General features: G+C 42.6%; 2 protein-coding genes across 9 annotated transcripts in view; one reads left to right on the top strand and one right to left on the bottom strand.

The window, feature by feature from the left end:
• DPP4 (dipeptidyl peptidase 4) overlaps nt 1-14,022 on the top strand; it is a 52,675-nt gene extending 38,653 nt beyond the window's left edge. Inside the window, exons 21-26 of the mRNA XM_081006806.1 lie at nt 7-61; nt 722-821; nt 4,083-4,147; nt 10,076-10,148; nt 10,385-10,458; nt 11,890-14,022. Of these exons, the coding sequence (XP_080862932.1) occupies nt 7-61; nt 722-821; nt 4,083-4,147; nt 10,076-10,148; nt 10,385-10,458; nt 11,890-11,988 (466 nt within the window). The 3' untranslated portion in view covers nt 11,989-14,022. The remainder of the gene's footprint in view (nt 1-6; nt 62-721; nt 822-4,082; nt 4,148-10,075; nt 10,149-10,384; nt 10,459-11,889) is intronic.
• A 617-nt stretch (nt 14,023-14,639) lies between these two features.
• The window catches only part of SLC4A10 (solute carrier family 4 member 10), a 165,934-nt gene continuing 161,587 nt past the window's right edge, over nt 14,640-18,986 (bottom strand). For all 8 annotated transcript variants that reach the window (XM_081005915.1, XM_081005919.1, XM_081005916.1 and 5 more), the window contains one exon: nt 14,640-18,689. The gene's annotated coding sequence lies outside the window, so the exon portion shown is untranslated. The remainder of the gene's footprint in view (nt 18,690-18,986) is intronic.

The raw sequence follows: 18,986 nt of genomic DNA, 5'->3' as shown, positions 1-18,986 counted from the left end.
TCTTAGGGCATTTGCTAAATTAAGCTATGTTGATGAGAGCAGAATAGCTATTTGGGGCTGGGTAAGTATTAAAGTTAAACCTCTTTGTAATCACCAATTTAAATGATTAAAGAGATCCTAATGTAATTACGAAAAACATTTACATTTACTGGACCACACTTATCTTGAGAAATAGAAAGTTATTTATGGATGTTTTGAGGCAGCTATGCCCTAATAAGCATTAGCCTGGCAGCAAGTGTCCATTATTTCAACCATCATTACTTTGACCTTTCATTGAATATATTTATATGCCGCTTTTCATGAAATGTTACAAAGTGGTATACAAAAGGTGATGTAAAATACGTAATCACAAGCAGCTAATAAAAGAACTGTACTATTAGAAAAGTCAACTCATAAGGACACTGGCAATATTGGGGGGGGGGATATAATACTCCACCCCATCACCATTTTTATCCCATTCCTCCTCCAGAGGGAGCCTAGAGTAATCATAAACAAACATCAGCCATAAATATAACAAATGACAATTCTGCTAAAAATATTGGGTACCATATGCCAGGAAGAATAAGAATGTTGTCAGATTTGTTTAGAAGATGTTAATGGAGAAGACAACCTCACTTTCAATAGGGATTTTGTGTGTGTGTGTGTATAAAAAATCAGGGTATAAGAATAGCAACAATGGACTCTTGATGTGTTTTAAGCAATAGGATTTATTTTCTCCTAGTCATATGGCGGTTATGTGACCTCCATGGTGCTCGGCTCTGGAAGTGGTGTGTTCAAGTGTGGAATAGCTGTTGCTCCCGTGTCACGATGGCAGTTTTACGGTATGTTCTGTTTTGAAATAAAATGGATAATTCCTCTACAAAGTGTTGCAAAAATCATACTTGCAGCTGCTATATATATTCATAGATATATTATCTTATTAAATTTGTATACTGCCCTTCATCCGAAGATTTTCACAACAGAAAAATTAAAAGTGCCATGAACTCATGTGAGGGATTAACACAGTGTCTCTGGATCATAATTTCCATTAAAAAAGAATAAAAAAGCAACTTGGAAGTGGAAGAGGAAAATAATCTGCTTAACCTTTAAAAGGCACAAAATCACTTAATATTTGAAATTTTACTATAATGCAAATGTCTGCATTTGCATTCCTCAAAAGTGCCATGTGTTCCAAAGTGTTGCAGGATCATTTCTGAATGTCATAAAATTCATTGGCACTGCTACTAACTTACTTCTACTTACAGTGAGCTCTAAAAAGAGGGGTCATTATATTTAATCCTTGTCTGCTAGGAAATTTGTCACTGCTGATTTAATATGCTATTAGGGGCTGTTGTTTTTTAATTAAAAAAAATTATCTACCAAAGCAGATTTGGGAAACTTAATGCCCTGTTGTACCTATGTCTTTTACTCTAGTGTTCAAATTATGGGATAGCCGAAGGGGTTCCATTTCCTTAGCTTTGGGTTTTTTGTTTCTTTTTAGAAATCTAAGGAAGAAGATTTGGCTAAATATGTTGGAAGATGGGGCTTGTGAGTTTTTTTAAGTGTTCCCTACCTTTCCCCTTAGGGACGCGGGTGGCGCTGTGGGTTAAACCACAGAGCCTAGGACTTGCTGATCAGAAGGTTGGCGGTTTGAATCCCCACCACGGAGTGAGCTCCCGTTGCTTAGTCCCTGCTCCTGCCAACCTAGCTGTTTGAAAGCACGTCAAAGTGCAAGTAGGTAAATAGGTACCGCTCTGGCAGGAAGGTAAACGGCATTTCCGTGTGCTGCTCTGGTTCGCCAGAAGCGGCTTAGTCATGCTGGCCACATGACCCGGAAGCTGTACGCCGGCTCCCTCGGCCAGTAAAGCGAGATGAGCGCTGCAACCCCAGAGTCGGTCACGACTGGACCTAATGGTCAGGGGTCCCTTTATCTTTACCTTTAAGGATAGGGCAGAGTGGTGGCAACACCATCCCAGGTGACAGAATGTCAGAAAGCTGCTAATGTATTTGTTTCATCCTTCAAAGCATTGAGTCAGAGGAGCTCAGGGTTGGTAGCAGTGGTGTGCACCAACCCAGAGCTCCCCTGATCACTGGAGGGCACCTCAATGCACCACTGCTGTATAGAGTAGCATTTACTACTAGGTGGGTGGGGGCAAATTCAACCCGCAAACATTCTAGGACACTTCATTACTGATCTAATTGCATGTGCTTACACAGTGCAATCAGGGTAGCGTTGGTTGAAATTTCTGAAGCAGGAATACTGCAAATGCGGTATTGTGTTTGTGCAGACCAGAGACGGTCAATCTTTTTGAAAATAAAATTGAAAGAAAGGTTAGACCTCCTGAGGTGTGATCGCGCACACCTTTCTTTGCCCTTCTGCTGCCTCTGTCAAAAAAGATTTTCCAGGTTTTTGAAACAATACCAAAACCTGTTCAGCAGGTGTGAAAAGCAGCATGACTGAACAAGCAACAATTCACTCCTTCAAATTGCCCACAATTGTGTCCACCTGTTGGAATTTACTGAAACTAGAGAACTTCCCCACTTCTAAATAAGACACATCTGGCAAATGTGGTGTAGGGTAGAGGTGACCTGTGTCTCTGCCCTTAAGGAAAAGGCCAGAGTAGGGGGAGCTAGCAGCATGGTAGCAGGGTGGAGTGAAGAGTCCGATATAACTCTGGCTATTAGTAAGCTTCAGCGTATGAAGACTTGACGGGGAACATTTGTAGGGTAAAAGCAGTGCTGTGCTGAAACCTGCCCTCCAAAGCTTTCCTGATCAGTAAAAGAGGCTTTCAGTTTTCCTTCTGTTTATTTGTTTTGCATGGGGTGCTTTAGGATTTATATTTTATCATTGTGAGGTGATTGGATAGTGTTCATGTGTATTTATTCTTCTTACCACTGAACATTTTCCAGCTCTTCTGAAGCATTCCCAGTAGCCTATGAGCTCAAAAAAGCCCTAGGACAGGTGTTGCCTTATGCTGTCCCAGGTGTTTTCAACTGGGGACACTGGGGAGGGTGGCTACTGAACACCTGAGATCAATGTACTCACTGATTTTAAGGGAAGCCTTTCATTTTAGCTTGCTAAAAGAGAGAAATCTTTCTGCAATGAATGGCAGTAGGCAAGTATCCCTGCCTTCTTTACTTATAGGAAAGTCCAGCTGAGGATGTCAGGAAGTTTTCAGGAAATGTGGGGAACTCAGGAAAGTTGCTGAGTGCAGGCTACCGTAGAGATGATTTGTAGAATGATAGAAAGGATGCTCATGAACAGCTCTCAACCACCTCAAAAGTAAGATATGTTCAACAAAAACTCCACCCCACCCATCAGAATTTCACTGAAATTTTATCTCCCATTTGATAATTTCTGGATATAAATTTGTTCCTTATGAATTAACAGGGAAAGTTCAGGGGGAGGGATGAAAGAGAATTTTTTGGCACATCCCTAGGTGAGATTGATCCCTTGCCTTTGCAAAAACCAACAACAACAAAAAACCCTTAAGTGACCATCTGCTACGTTTGTATAGACACTTAACTGTTCTGTTTGTTCTTGATTGCTACAATAGCCTGGGAAAGTGGAGGCCTCATCTTCTCCCAGTCATGAGGACAAAGTGGCAAAAGTAGAGGAAATGGCTTGTTATGAGCCTATGTATCAGGTTAGGAGGCCAGAAAGCAGAAGGGTTAACTGCCTATATATGCCTATATATGATACATGACATCGCTCTTTTTCCCCCAGGTGAAGTTTTCTGACAAAAATGGAAATATATCAAGGCAATAAAATGTGCATATTTAGTATGAATGAGTTGGGTTTGTGTAACTGGGTTAATAAGTTCATAAGAGCCTGGGAGGGCCAAAGGGTGCTGACTGTGAAAAAATAATAATGCTTTATCTGTTACATCTGGTAATCTTGCTGATTGGAAATTGGTGTCTACTGACATCTGATTTCCTGATCAGGGGTTACTCACTCAACTTGTTTCCATTTTCTTCTTCGGTTTATCTTGTCTGTTTCTTCTTTTCCTCCTTGACTTGCATGCTGTATGCCAAACTGCCCTTAAAATAATATCATTTTACAATATTTCTTTGCATTGTCTCCTCTCTCCCCCCCCCCCCAGATTCTATATATACTGAACGCTACATGGGCCTTCCTGAAAAAAGTGATAACCTGCCTTACTATGAGGTAAGCATGTAAACCCTAGTCCTTCCCACCTCATGCAGCTACTAACCTCCCTTTTCACCTTCCCATCCCCATTTCTGAAGCCATTTCTCTCTCCTATTCTGCAGTCCCTCTTTCAGCCCTGTTTTAATCTTCACACCGTAACCTAGCACATAGAGCACCATCATGTTAACTGCCTGGATCTCTCTCTCCCCCCCCCCCCAATTCTGAACCCATCCCTCCTGTTCTGCAACCCTCTTTATATTCCCATTTGTACCTCCAGTTCCACTGAAGAGACAATCCGTTGTTTGTTTGTCTGTGAAAAAAACTTGAGGTTAGCTAAACCATGGCTTAGTGTTATGTGTGAAGCAGACCAACACTGGCATGTAGAGTTTAGTTCTCACCAAAGATTGAAAGTGAGAGATGTGGGGCAGAGCACAGGGATAGAAGGTGCTGCTAAACATTCACCCAAACGACTGTGTAAATCTGGTATCTGTCATGGTAAAACTGGTATCTGTTTTTATTAAAGGACTCATTATAGTACTAAAAACCATGAAGTAGAACAAATTACTGGGTGGCTTTGGGCAAGTTTTTCTCACACCTCCACACTGTGTCTGTATCACAGAGAGGTTAAGATAATGAAATAATCCTGCATACTCTGTCCTAATCTCATCTGGGTGCAAATGGGATGCTAATAAATACCAGGAGAGTAAATAGTATTAGGTGCAGACTGCACAAACTACAAGCCAGAACAAATTGTGCACAAATCTGGATATATCCACCTAAATGTATGTACTTGAGATCTCAAGTCTGATAGTCATAGGGGCCTTCCCCCCCCCCTTTTGTCCTTTTTAGGAAATAAAATAACAAAAATGGTGGGGAATCCTTGATACAGTAAAATGAGTTTTGGACCTTTTTGCTGCCTCCCCTTCTGTCAGCTATCTCCGTGATTTATGGACTCTGTGTAAACTTCCTCATCCAAATAGTTTTGACGTATCACCACCTTCCTCCCTGCTCCCAACCCCAGTCCTTATTACTTTTCTATTTTGACTTCCTGTTTGCTGAACATCTTGGGGTTCTGTTCAGGCAGCCTGAGGGGTAGCAGATCCGCACGGCAATTTTGCAAATGAAAAGTCTCTTAACTTGCTACAGATTGAAATGTTAGTGCTCTGGGTGCACAATGTCACTCTGCAACTTCACGGCACAGATGGCACCAGAGGACTGTATCATCCTTTTCTGCCAGGAGTCGAGTTTTCTTGGCGTGGCATCTATTGCTGGCAGTGTCCACGTTGAAACTGCCAGTACCAAAGAGCTAAAGGTTTCCAATGTGTTACTCAGAGGATTAAATTGGAGAGGCTGCAAACTAGGAGGAGGGAGGGGTACATACACTGATTTGACTGTTTCAGTGCACTTTGTTCAACTCATGTTACAAGAGTCAAGTGGGAGGGGGAAGGATTCTTCTTGGCATAAGAAGTTAACTAGGGTGGATTTTTCTCTTCTCCTCCATGACCCCCAATATCTTTGTTCTACGATAACCATGTTTCCGCCTCCCTCTCCAACTAAGCAGGTCACCATGTTTAGGATTATATCCCTCCTCTATTCAAGAATTAAACATGGGGGTAAATTTGATTCAGTTCACATTTCACAGCTAGTCTATCCAATTTGTGACAAGCAACCCAAAACATAGCTACCTTTTGAAATTTGCCCTTCCTTAAATTTTGCAATGTGGTTCTCCAGAGAAGTAATGAGTTCCAAAAATGCATATACTAGGGTAAAATGCATATACTAGGCATGAAAATGCATTTATTTGTGAAAATGGCAAACAAAAATACATTATATTAAGGGGAAACTGCTTTGGGGGAATAATGTGTGCATTGGGCAAAATGTGTGTATGAGGAGAACACAAAAGTACTGATAAATTTTCACGAGGACTCACTCTCTCCACCCCCCCTCTATATATATGGCAGACCAATGCAGAGCATCAAATTTAAGAACAGAAAAATGAGAAGTGAAAACAAGATTGACTAGGGATGGGTGAATCTGTCAAACACGGTTTTTTAGGTGGCAGTTCCTTCTAAAAGCGATCAAGGAAGAGTCCAGTCAGATGGATTAATTGTAGCACAGTTAAACTTTAGTTGCTGCAGCTAACCATACTAGAGAGGCAAAAAAGAGGCACCTGGGATTAATTTACCTGACCATCTCATTTGCTCTTGGCTTTCCACAAGATCGATAGGATTCAGTGAAGAAGGGTGTGGTGTGGGGAAGTAGCAGTTCAGCAATGGCAAGGTACTGGGAGTGGAAATAGGATCTAGTCCTTGCATAGATGGACTAAAGAGTCAGGGCTCTTAATCCCAAGTTGTAAACTGCCAGGGAATGGGGCTGGACTGGATGCCAGAGCAAGAAACATCAGCAAGGCAAAAGTTTGACCTTTTTAAAAATAAAAATTAAAAAAATAAAACCCTGTGACAATGGCATACCAGTTCTCTTGGAACCTAAATTAACTGAGGAAGTGTGCTGTAGGGTGACAGTCTAGTCCAGGCACCCCCAACCTTTGGCCCTCCAGATGTTTTGGACTACAATTCCCATCATCCCTCACCACTGGTCCTGTTAGCTAGGGATCATGGAAGTTGTAGGCCAAAACATCTGGAGAGCCACAGGTTGGGGATGCCTGGTCTAGTCACATTTATTTTCATGTATTCTTTTTTTAAATCAAGCCACAGCATAAAATGTAAGACCTGTATAAGTGTTCAGAAGAGGAACAAAAGAACAAAAACCAAGGCATGCCAAATTTCAGTTTTGTATACAGTCATTCTTGAATTCAGAAAAGAAAATGGATCCAAGTGATAAGATTGTCTTTTATTCTTCCCACTGCTACTCCTAGCCCCAGCCCAACCTTCTCTTCAGTTATCAAACTAAACCAAACAAGTAGTAACTTGAAGCTGGTGCTGGTGAGGCAGTATCAGTGCCAGAAGAAGCTTAGTCAGTTTTGACTGTATGTGCCCTCACCTGGAGTTCCCCCCTCCATTAAGACAGTTTTGAGAGTAAATACACATTGGGCTGAACTAAACGAGTACAGTTTTAAGTTGTCTATTATAGACAGTGTTATAATGGTATGGTTCTTGTAATCTAATAGTTAGAGGCAGAATTGATTTCTGTGAAGGTGTCACTTTCCCTCTCAGCAACCAGCAGTAAACCACCTCTGTGTTGCTGTTAAATGGGTTCTCTGCTTAGATGAATACGCGAGGGCATCTTCAGGCAATCTTCCCTAACCTGGTTTCCTCCAGATGTTGGAACTACTACAACTACCATCATCCCTGTCCAGTGGTCAGGTTGGCTGCAGCTGATGGGAGTTGTCTAAAACACCTGGAGGGCACCAGGTTGGGAAGGAACGTAACAAGAGCCCCCTGCTGAATCAGGCCAAATGTCTGTCTACTCCAACACTGTTCCCAAAGTAGCCAACCAGCTGCCCATGGGAAGCCAGAGACCAGAACCCGAGTATAACAGCATCCTCCCTACCTGTGATAGTCAGCAACTGTTATTGAGAGATGGAGGTAGAATATAGCCTAGAAGCCTGATCTGGGACCTGGTTCACACATGCATGTGCATTACTTGATTAACATGCACTTGATGCCTGGCCACTGAGTGTGTGAACTTCCATTGGAAGCCATTGTTTTGAGAAGATGTAGGGTGTTGTGACAATTCTGTCTGTGGTGTGATTATCTGAGATGGCCTTTTTGCATGTGCAAGTCATAGCTTGATATGGCAGTTATCAGATGACAAAACATGTGTGAACCAGCCCTAGAAGAGCAGGCTTGCTGTTAATCTTAACAGGATGCTTACCCTCCTTAACGCACAAAAAACCGCACTTGTGCTGAAACACCAGCAGTAATAAGGCCTGATATTTTGTATGTATCCAGAGGCTTGCATGTGCCTAAGGAGGTTAATCCTAAATTGCAGCCCTGTCCACATTCAACAGCTTTGTAAAGGAGAGGAAGGTGATGAGAAAGGTCAGTTGCGGTGTTGTGCAAAAAAAGCAAGGAAGGACACCAAAAACAGTAAAAACTGTGTGCACCACCCCAGAAACAAGAGAATGCCTAAAGGAAACTGGACTGACATGTTAAGAGCCGGAGGGGAGGGGGAGACAAAGCTGATGATTTGGGGAGGGGAGGAGATGGTGATGTCATAGGCTACCAGGAGAGCGTGCACCAGGGGGGACTGTTAAACTTGTGAAAGAGGTTGTTTTGCAGCTCTCTCTGAATTTGAAATGCTGTTGGCAAGTATTTGAAGCAGTCATAGATTTGGCAATCTTCTGCTAGCAGATTTGAAATGTTCAGTCCTCAAGAACTGCTGCATCATTAGGTTATGCAAAACAGGGTACAATTTTGTAAATATGCCATCTTGTACTGATATGACATTTGTTCTATTATCCAAGAAATATGCCGAAGGGAGAGAGACCTTCAGATTCCAGCCAAATGTTAACTTGTTTGTTGAGTGCTGATAAAATGTTGACTGCTGTGTGATCTTTTCACAAAGCCAGTTCCCCTTGCAGTGGCCTTACAACTAAAGTGTAGCAAAGGGCAGCAGAGAATTTCTGCACTTGGGTTCATGCAAACTATATAACCATGCAACAAGATTTTTCCCTACAAAAGATTCTATTTCACTTGTATCCCTTGTAACTCTTGGTTGGGAGCAAGAGCAAGCAAGTTCCCTTCTTGTAGCTATGGTGTAGTTTATTCCATAAACAAACACTGTGTTAAACTCCTCAGGTTCTGCTTAATGACTAATACCTGGGAATGGTGACTGAATTTTTGTGTTACTTGATTTTTGGGAGCTATCTATACAAGAGTTTGCTGACTGCCAAGAAGTGAGAAAAAACGAGGTCAGAGACTGAATAGTTGTTTGCATGTGTTTTTATTATTTTATTATTGTTATTTTGGCTTAGATGCTCTAGATTACTGCATCATTTCCCATCCAAAGCAATGATGCACAGCTTCTCTAAGTCCACACAAGGGACCATCAGAGAACCATATGGGAAGGCAGTGCAAAAGCACCTGCGTAATACCTCTTTTTTTTGCAGAGATGCTCAGTGCAACATGAGAGAATGAATGATGTGCTTATGGCTGCAGCCTGCATTTCCCATTTCTGGAAAGAGGGCACATGCCACACTGAAGAGATGGTCAGCATACACTGCTTTGACATCACTGGCTTTTAGCTTTGGGAATAGATTCCCTATTTCCTCTTTCCCCTTTGACAAGGGGATTGGTGCCATCAAGCTCAGCAGGTGGATCACTGAAGATTCAGGTGTATGATTTCTAGCCCAACAGTAGATCCTAGAATAGGCTGTGACAAGTGAATTCAGGCACTTGGTGGCCCATTTTAATGCTAACAGCAGGTGTGGAGAGAATCTGCTGGAGGATGTGATATCTGATTTTTGTTTCTCATGCCATGTACCATTTCTTGCACAGTGGTATCTCTGGTTGCGGACAGGATCTGTTCTGGAGGTCCGGCCGGATCCCAAGGTTTTCGCAACCAGAGAGACCACTTCTGCGCACACACGCATAGCGGTAGAGTGCTTCTGCGTATGTGCAAATATACTTCCGGGTTTGCCGCTTACGTATCCCAAAGTTTACATAACCAGAGGAATACATAAGCGGAGGTACCACTGTATGCAGGTCTGCATCAGGGCCACCCTACCGTTAGGCAAAGTGAGACAGCTGCCTCAGGTGGCAGATGTGGAGGGCCGGACATCAGCCCCCCGTTTTCCCCCTAGGAACTGTAAGCTAGCCTGCTGTCCCCAGGTGAAGATCCTGTGGAAGATACTGTCTCGGTACCATTGTTAAGACTCTGCTACTAGTCCTGTTGGATTCTATCCATGGAATGAGAGGGTGCCATCTTGCCCTGAGAAACACTCAAAAGCAGACTACAACTGAAAATTCTGGTTGTTTGTTTTAGAATTCCACAGTTATGGCAAGAGCTGAAGAGTTCCGAAAAGTTGAGTACCTCCTGATCCACGGAACAGCAGATGGTGAGCTGCTCTTAATTCAATTCATTATATATCATACATTTGTAGTTCTGCTCCTGACAAATCAGAAGCACAATGGGGCAGCATAATAATACAACCTTAAGGACAGTTCTGTTTGTGCATGTTTATTAGTGGGGCTGGAGAGCTGTGGTCCAGCTCTGGCCATTGGGTTCCCTGCTCTATGGCTTAGCAGATGATATTTTGAATTTTATCTGTGGTATTTTCTCTGTCATTCCCAGATAATGTTCACTTTCAACAATCAGCCCAGATTTCAAAAGCGCTGGTTGATGCACAGGTGGATTTCCAAGCAATGGTACGTGTTAAGCATTCCTAAGATGCTTGCTAGGCATACTGTTTGCATTCTAAACTACAGTGGTACCTCTGGTTATGAACGAATTCGTTCCAGAGGGCCGTTCTTAACCTGAAACCGTTCTTAACCTGAGGTACCACTTTAGCTCTGTTGTCATCCTGAGGTAAAGTTCTTAACCCGAGGTACTACTTCCGGGTTAGCGGAGTCTGTAACCCAAAGTGTTTGTAACCCGAGGTACCACTGTATGGGGTAGCCAAGAGAAAAGGCAACTTGTGTTTACAAAGCGTGTATTGAACTACTCACCCTGAACTAAATTGGAATACATGGGGGCACCCATATTCTTCCCCACAATGGAATTTCCAAGAAACAACAATGCACCTTGATGTAGCATTATTAGGGCTCGCCTGAGATATTTTGCCGCTGTAGGCAAAATGCTCCAATGCCAGCCCTGCCCCCCCCCCACAGATCCAGGTCTCCTGCCCCCACTGTTGTACCCATGCTGCCGCTGGCCCCGCCACTGTAACTGTAGCATCACCTGCAGCTTTGCCTATGCTGCTGCCATAATGCAGTGGTGAGGACGCAGTGGCAAGGTGGGCCCTGGCAGCAGTGGAGGTGGGGAGGCAACGGATCTGCTGTCTGAAGCAAATGGCTTTGCTTTGTCTCATTGATAGGCCTCCCCTGAGCATTGTTCTCACAAAACGAGGAGGCAAGCTTTTTGTTGTTAAAAGGGGAAATTTTCGTTTGAATTCCCTTCCTCCATTACTGAGTGTTCCTAGCCAGCAGTTACTATTTCCAGGTAGCAGGAAGAAAACCCAATTTGACTTATGGGGACTTTTATCCTCTTTCTTTCTTTTTCTTTCTTTCTTTCTTTCTTTCTTTGAGGAGGGAACCCGCTACTTTATTTTCAGTCTTCCAGCCTCCTGAGAGTGAGAACTGGCATATCCATTCACTCATAACCAATTAAACTAACTTTTCTTCAAAACATTATGCTAGAATAGTCATGTTAAAACCAACTGGGAAGTCAGATCTGCAAGAAAACAATGTAATCCACATCCTACGGAAGCCAGTGGCAAGGTGACCCATATCCTTAATAATGGGCACAATTTCGTTAAGTCAGACTGGATTTAAGCACGCTTAGCCCAGACACACAGGGCATTTGACCAACTTTAACATTTCAAGTAATTTCACTGTAACCTTGAAAGGAATTTTGCCATTTGGTTTCAGAACCAACATAAGCATCATCTCTGTTTATCCATCTGAAACTGGTAGCCTATTTTATGCCGTATTGTGAAATGTATTTTCTGCTCTGATCATAAGGCTCGGGGAGGGGGGGTGGGGGTTTGGAAATAGAAGTAAGAGCAGCAGCATCAACAGAAACCTATTGTAGCGTTGCATAAATTGTGTTTCATACCATATCTTTCTCTCTCTCTCCAGTGGTATACAGATAAAGATCATGGCATTGGAGGATTGGCCCATAACCATATTTACACCCATATGACCCACTTCATCAAGCACTGTTTTGCGCTGTCATAAGACTGGGAAGCCACTTTGCTTTGCTCACGCTGATAACCAGTTTGTGAAGTTATTTCTGGGGTAGGTGGGAAACAAGAGCACTTTCCTCTTTGTCTTCCATTGAACTTAAGACAGTAAAATTTGATTTCTATGGATACTTGAATGAGATAATCATTTTTGCAATTCCTTTTTACCACAGTCCATTGAATATGAACAAAAGATCTGCAGGTCTCTTGTCACACAAGCAAGAGCTGACCTGACCTCCCCCCACTCCCTTCTCTGTGTCTCAATTAGTCAGTGAGGGGAGCAAGGGTTTCCCTTGTGCAAAGTTCAGGGCACAAGGCATGTGTGCCAGAACTGTTGGAAGTGCTGTAGTCTCATTGTTTCTTTTTAAGTGACTGTTGCTCTTTTGAATCAGATTAAATTGGATTTACATATTATTTCATTGCAATAGGAGAAGGGGGAGGGGAGGCAATACTTGAATTTCTGCTTGATTGTCATACACAGTAACTTTAGCATTAAATGATCATTCCAGCAGATAGGATTTAGGTTTTATACGGAGGACACTGAAAGTGAGAATACTTGTCTGAACCTGAGCTGCAAACCTTTGTGTAAACATTCTGTTGATTTGCAGCCAACTGTCAGGAAGGGCAGAAAGCAGATAAAATGTGGATCTGTTTTCAGGATCTCTCTGTTTTTTTTAAAGTTGATAATAGATGCTGGGGAAAGGGTTTTGAAATCCTTTAACTGCTCAGTTTCCCCAGTACTCCCCCCCCCCCCAAGTTTCTGTTAACGCCTTTAAAAGCCAAGGAAGTACTGTATTTTTCGCTCTATAGGACGTGCACTGGGCCATAGGACGCACCTTGTTTTAGAGGGGGAGAACAAGAAAAAAAATTTCCCCCCTCTTTGCTCAGCGCCCCTTCAGCGAAGCGGCAGGAGAAAAGGAGCCCCTTCCATTTCTCTTCCCGCTTGGCTGAAGGGGTGCTGTGCAGCTCTCACGTCTTCAGCAAAAGGAACCCGAAGCCTGCGGAAACTTGCGCTGTGCTCCGAAGGCTTCAGGCAGCTATCCCTGAAGCCTGGAGAGTGAGAGGGGTTGGTGCGCACCGACCCCTCTCGCTCTCCAGGCTTCAGCGAAAGCGGAAATGCGGAGCGTGGAGGGAGCACTCCATCTGCACTTCGGAGGCTTCGCGTTGCTATCGCTGAAGCCAAGGAGCCTGCATTTGCTCCATAGGACGCGCACACATTTCCCCTTAATTTTTGGAGGGGAAAAAGTGCGTCCTATAGAGTGAAAAATATGGTATATACCCACAAGTAAATATAACAGGGTGTCTGTCTGTGTGTTTCACTAATGTCAAGACTGGGGTCAGTAATTTCAAAGCTGAAATATTTGATGGAAACTCAGAACTTTTAAGGCACACAAATAATCTAGAATAGCTCTAAAGCAAATTCTAGAATCAGCACCACCTCATGGTGCTTCTTCCAGAACTTTTTTTTATTTAAAAAAAAACCTCTTAGACATCTTGCCATACTAAGTCGTATATAAATTTATAAACTGCCATCATTTGGTAACAACCCTCTAAAAATGGAATTGTTGCCAGCTGCTCAGGCTGCCCCTCCTGCATTCAGACCCAGGAGTGGCTCACCTGTTCCTTACACCTCTTTTCTAGTGAATGAAGCCAGATCCCACAAGTTGGCAGTGGCAGAACACTTTTGAGAATCAGGAACAAGTGCTTATTTATAAAGAAAACAATTGGATGGGAGCTCTTAAGTACCATCAGCATCATTTTTTCCAGAGGACCAACTCATTGCAACAAAAATGTGATCATACCTATATGTGCCTTAGATTTTGAAAACACGACTATGCAAGTGATTTTACCAAGAGCAGTATTCTGGGTAGCAATCTTCTTGATAACAGCAGGGCTTGAGTTTTGTGAAACTTCATACCACTATTAGCCAATGTGCCATGGTTTTCCCCCATTTTATATGCAAGGTAAATTGTCGACACAATTCCATGAGTGTGCAGGTCTTAAATGTAATAAAGTCATATTTGTGATACATGGGACTATTTCTTGTGTGCTTTATTGGAAGTTAGCCATCAGATTAATTAATCACTTAACTTTTCTACTAATTGCGAAATTGCTAATGCAGTAAAATATTAAGGACATTCTGTAATTGTGACAGTTCCTATTTGTTACTTTAGCAAAGTGTATCACAAGTGCATTATGTTAGCACCAGCTCCACTTGCTACGTGTGGCTGTTAGTGATATTAGGTGTGAATTCAAAACAGGCAAGAATGGGAGGTGAGGGAACCCTGGCACCGAGAAGAAAAACCAAAGCTCTGGGGAGACACAGCACAGAAGACAATGCATCCTTATAATATAACATTAAATAAAGCCAGCATTGATGAATTTAACATCTAGCTTTTCTTTCTGTCAGTCTATATTAAGGCAAGGGTGGGGGAAGCTCAGTAGCATATGGTATTTTCTATACTAGCTATATTCCCAGAATAAACTTGCATTTGGATGCCTGGATTTTAAAGAACAAACTGTGGTGAACACAAGGCAGACCCATACCTTTCTCCATTCATGGCTTGCTTTCACTAGATCAGGATAACTGTACTCTGCCTGCACAGTGGGTAAAAAGCAGCAAGCATCATAAATACAAGCATGGAGAATAGTTAGGATAAATATTTTATTTCCATGTAACAGCTCCTAAGATGTGAAAAACACAAGTAATTCTATTCACATATACACTTTACTTAAACTTTTGTAATAAATTACATCCAAGAAATTCAGCAGTTGTGACCAGGAAATATGAAATTAAAAGTAAATAGAACACTACCATTTGCATTTTATTATTACTTCTTTGTGTGATTTCAGAATGGAATAGCAAAATTCACACAAAAACAGAATATGTAAATAATAATTAAAAAAAACCAACCTCAAAAATGCTGAACGAAAAATGAAGAATGCCATTAAATACGCTGATTTATTAGTATCAAGGAAACTATTCAGATGAAATTTCTGATTTTCCTTTGATCAGCAACTTATTAAAAACACCAGCAGTCTCTGTCCAGGAACAAATTGTGTTGCCTTGCTACGCTAGACTCACCTCACCACAACTGGATTGCTACAACTACAGTAACAAAACACTTTATTCTTAATGTAGCTTCTCTAAATTTACACATACAATTGTATTAAACTAAACTTTTGTTTGGGGTGGGGGGGGGGGAAGTAGCACAATTTGCATCATATGAAATTGGATTATGCTAAGCAGAATCTGATAAGAGAACAAGCTGCGGTCCAAAAATAGCATTAGAAGCAATGCTTTCTGTTATGTCCATCTGATTTAGCCTAATTTTGGCACAAGAGCAGCTGGCGTAATGTTACTGTTTGAAGTAGAAGGCATATGGAGATGGAAAGCCCAGATTCACACTCTGCAGTCATTGAACAATGACAGCTTGTGCAGATGCGTGGGGTGCATTTCTCAGGCCCGGCCCTGCCGAAGATGACCCTCTTCAGTTTCCACTGGTGCTGTGGTTTGCTGCCTGTGCAGGTGCTTGCTTGCCCAAGTGTGCACTGACAAACTATAGACCTCTTTCCAGATGCAACACTGGTGTTGTTTGTGCTGTGTTAACCCCCCAGGGCTGGTGTTCCATGCAAATCCTGTCTGCTACCTCCACGTGGATGGCAGTTGTCGATGTCCCCTTAACCTTTAGAGCTCTGCATTTACAGCAGGAATAATGCTATCTGTTCTACCTCACCGAGATGACTAGGTAAAAAAACTCCATTAGAAAAGTGTACTCTACCAAAGGACTGGGATTATTTTCTTCAGCACTCCCTAGTACTTCCTACAGGTGCCATCCAGGGGACCAGTTTTTGTCACCTGATGAACCAGCGGCAGCTAGCATGGGCTGAAGCATCCCGTAAGCAAACTTGCGTGGATCAGATGTGGAGAAATGGGAACCCTTCAGATGGTGGGCTGTAAGTCCCACCATTCCAGACCATTTGGCTACACTGCCTGGGGCTGATGGGAGTTTAAGTCTAACACCACCAGGTAAGCAACAAGTTAGGGTTAAAGCCATTTCCAAGTTGCCTTCATAAAACGGAACCATGTTCCATTCGGCTCTGGGAATTTGTTGCCTGCTTGTGCGCACATGCACACACACACACACAAGGCCATGAAATTCACCAACCAGATGAGAGAAAGACACAGTCTTCTGCACACGTGAATGAGCTCTGGCCCATGTGAGCTGCCAATACACTTCGTAGAAGAGCCTGGTTTCACATGTGCAAGAGCTTTGAGTGCAGTACAAGCTGAATGGGGTCTTCAAGGGATTTTCACTCCCCACTAATCTTGCACAGAATTCCCACTATAGTTCTGCTGCTACAAGCTGTGTAGAGCCATGCACATGACTGCAGAACCCAGCTAAGGATTAGGTTAGGCAACTTTGAAGGTACAAAAAGCAGCCTTTCTGAGATCTGCAGCAATTCCCTCGACACGGAAAGCCCAAAGGAATTTGTTCCTGGTATTCAAAAGCACTGGTGCATTTATAAGATCTGATTTTGTGTGGAATAACCAATCAGCACCCCTCCAACAAAAACAACAAGCCTGTTAAAAACTAAAGACATATCAAAAGATATCTATAATACTGTCCCGCTTTTATTCCACCTTCTCCCACCCTTGCCCGCAGCCCACTCTACGCTTCTCTCCCAGGGAAGCACAGTGGGATGGCCAGTTACCTAGTTTTATAAAGATGCAGACAGTCTGCTCTGCCCTGTCCACATTCTACTCCAGCAGGAGTACCTGTGCACACAGTCATGGGGGCAAGCCAGATCTACAGAGGGGAAGTGTGATTGACTACTCCATTGAAGGCAAGGGATGGGTGCCTTGCTGCCCCCTGGCTCTCTGTGTCAATAGCTAAAACTGGCCAAGGGTAGGCTCCACTGAGTCCTACTGGTATCCTTTCCCAGCATATGAAGCTGCATGTGGGAGAGGAGATGGATCCTGCCCAGGGTTTGATCTTGCTTTTTGGCTAATAATACAAATTTTAGGACCATAATAAAATCTACACAGTCTATTTTTTTATTTAAAAAACGTCTTCATTCCAAACATATGGAAATGCATGCCTTTTGTATAGAAATTTAGCTAAACAACTAACAAAGGCCAAGTTCCGTTTTTCTTTTGGCAAAACGGGCTTTATGCCAATAACCCTGCCCTCTGGAAATTAGGGTCAGAACTCCCAGTCACTTCAATGGGATCATGATATCAAAGTTAATTGACAGCAGCAGACAATTCAGCCAAGTTTGGAGCACATTACAGTCCAGTTGATATGAACGGAAGAGTTAAATAGACTCCTTGCTCTTCCCCTGAAATCAATATGACTTATAAGTGCTTAACTTTGCCTAGACTTTTGTCTAGAATTTACTGGAGAGAAAAAAGCAATTTTTAAATTAATAATAATAATAATAATACTAGCATGCATTTGATGACCGAATGAAAAGAACCCCCTAGCAAAAATATAGGTAGGATTTATCTCTGGATAAACTCAATACCTGCCTATGACTAGACAAGTGCCTAACATCGCATAGGAATTGAAGGGCAAGTATTCAGAGGTGTCAAGCAATGGCCCAAAGACCATCCTTGATGAGGGAGTGGAAATCTTACTGCCCATCTCTGTAAGGAATTATAATACAGTAAGCTAGGGGAAAAAAGTGGATTATTTACCACCACAATGCAGCTGTTGGACTAACCACTGCAACATTTAGTACAGTACAGTATAAGATATTGTAATAACAGCTTGCATTCACAACAAATACTGTATGGATATTGCACATCGATGGATGTGGCATTTCCCGTCCCCCCCCCCACAAGATGAGAGCATGTTAACGATAGCCTATATAACTTTATATATTATATTACTTTATCTTTACATATAAATTTAAATATTAAATATCCAGTATTAAATCAAGGAAAAATTGCACAAATATAGGGTCCGATCCTGAAAGTCACACACGCATACACACCCACACACATACACCCACGCACACATACATACATACATACATACAAGCCATGACTTTTAACGGAGTAGGGGCGGGACTTCATTCTTCTGGTTAAAGAGTTTGCAGGGTTGAGCCATTTCTCGTTTAAAAATAACTCTCAAAGCTAACATTTCTTTTGTTATCTCTCCTCAAATAGCTGGCTGAAAGCTAAGCTATAAAAAGAACAGGACGGGGCTGGGGGGGGGAGCTGTTTTCAAGTTTGTTTGTCTGCTCAGATGGAGAAGCTATGAAAATATGTTGCACGGGCAAAGAAGGAAAATGCAGTCCAACAGAATAGAGAGAGAGAGAAAAGTTTGAAAGGAGACACTGTTCACTTCTTGAATGGATGACATAGGTTGAATCAGCTGGATTCCCCCCGCCCCACAAGCATGGAGGGTACAGGATTCTCTCACTGGCTAGAGTTAATTTCTGCGCAGATTAGGGCCCAGGCGAAAAGCAGACAGCGAACCAAAGCACATATTGCACTACTTACATTACCAGTGCTACTTTGGGATGAAAGACAGGTTGTACAACGAAAGGATCAAATCGCGTACAGGTTTATGATTGTGGCACTCCTCACATCTGTTTATAAAAATAAACTGAAGAGCAAGTCATAGACAAGTCTCGCGGTCCACACCTTTCCCTGAGTCAGCTTTCTTCTCTTTTCGGCTTTCAGTGCTAGGTTGGAGGGGGGGTGGGGAAGGAGAAAAAAAGAGGAAAAGTCTTGTTTGCACAGTGCCACTCATCACATTTGCTTTCTTAAAATAATGGAGGGGGGGCTGGGGAAGGATCCACCACTCAAGCCATACTGTTTGCCTTAGCTTTTCATGCTGCCATGTACAGCCTGGGGGAGCGAGAGCAGAAATGCCTCTGTTAGGTATGCATGTATGGTCATGGAGAAGGCTGGCCAACATCATAGATCAACAGGAAGGCAAAGTAGAGAAGAACAACAACAACAGAGATACCAAACGCAAG

This window comes from Podarcis pityusensis (assembly GCF_964106645.2).
Source record: "Podarcis pityusensis genome assembly, chromosome: 1".
Lineage (NCBI taxonomy): Eukaryota > Metazoa > Chordata > Lepidosauria > Squamata > Lacertidae > Podarcis > Podarcis pityusensis.
Note: the sequence above shows the minus strand (reverse complement) of the source record. Positions and strands in the feature narration are given on the sequence as shown.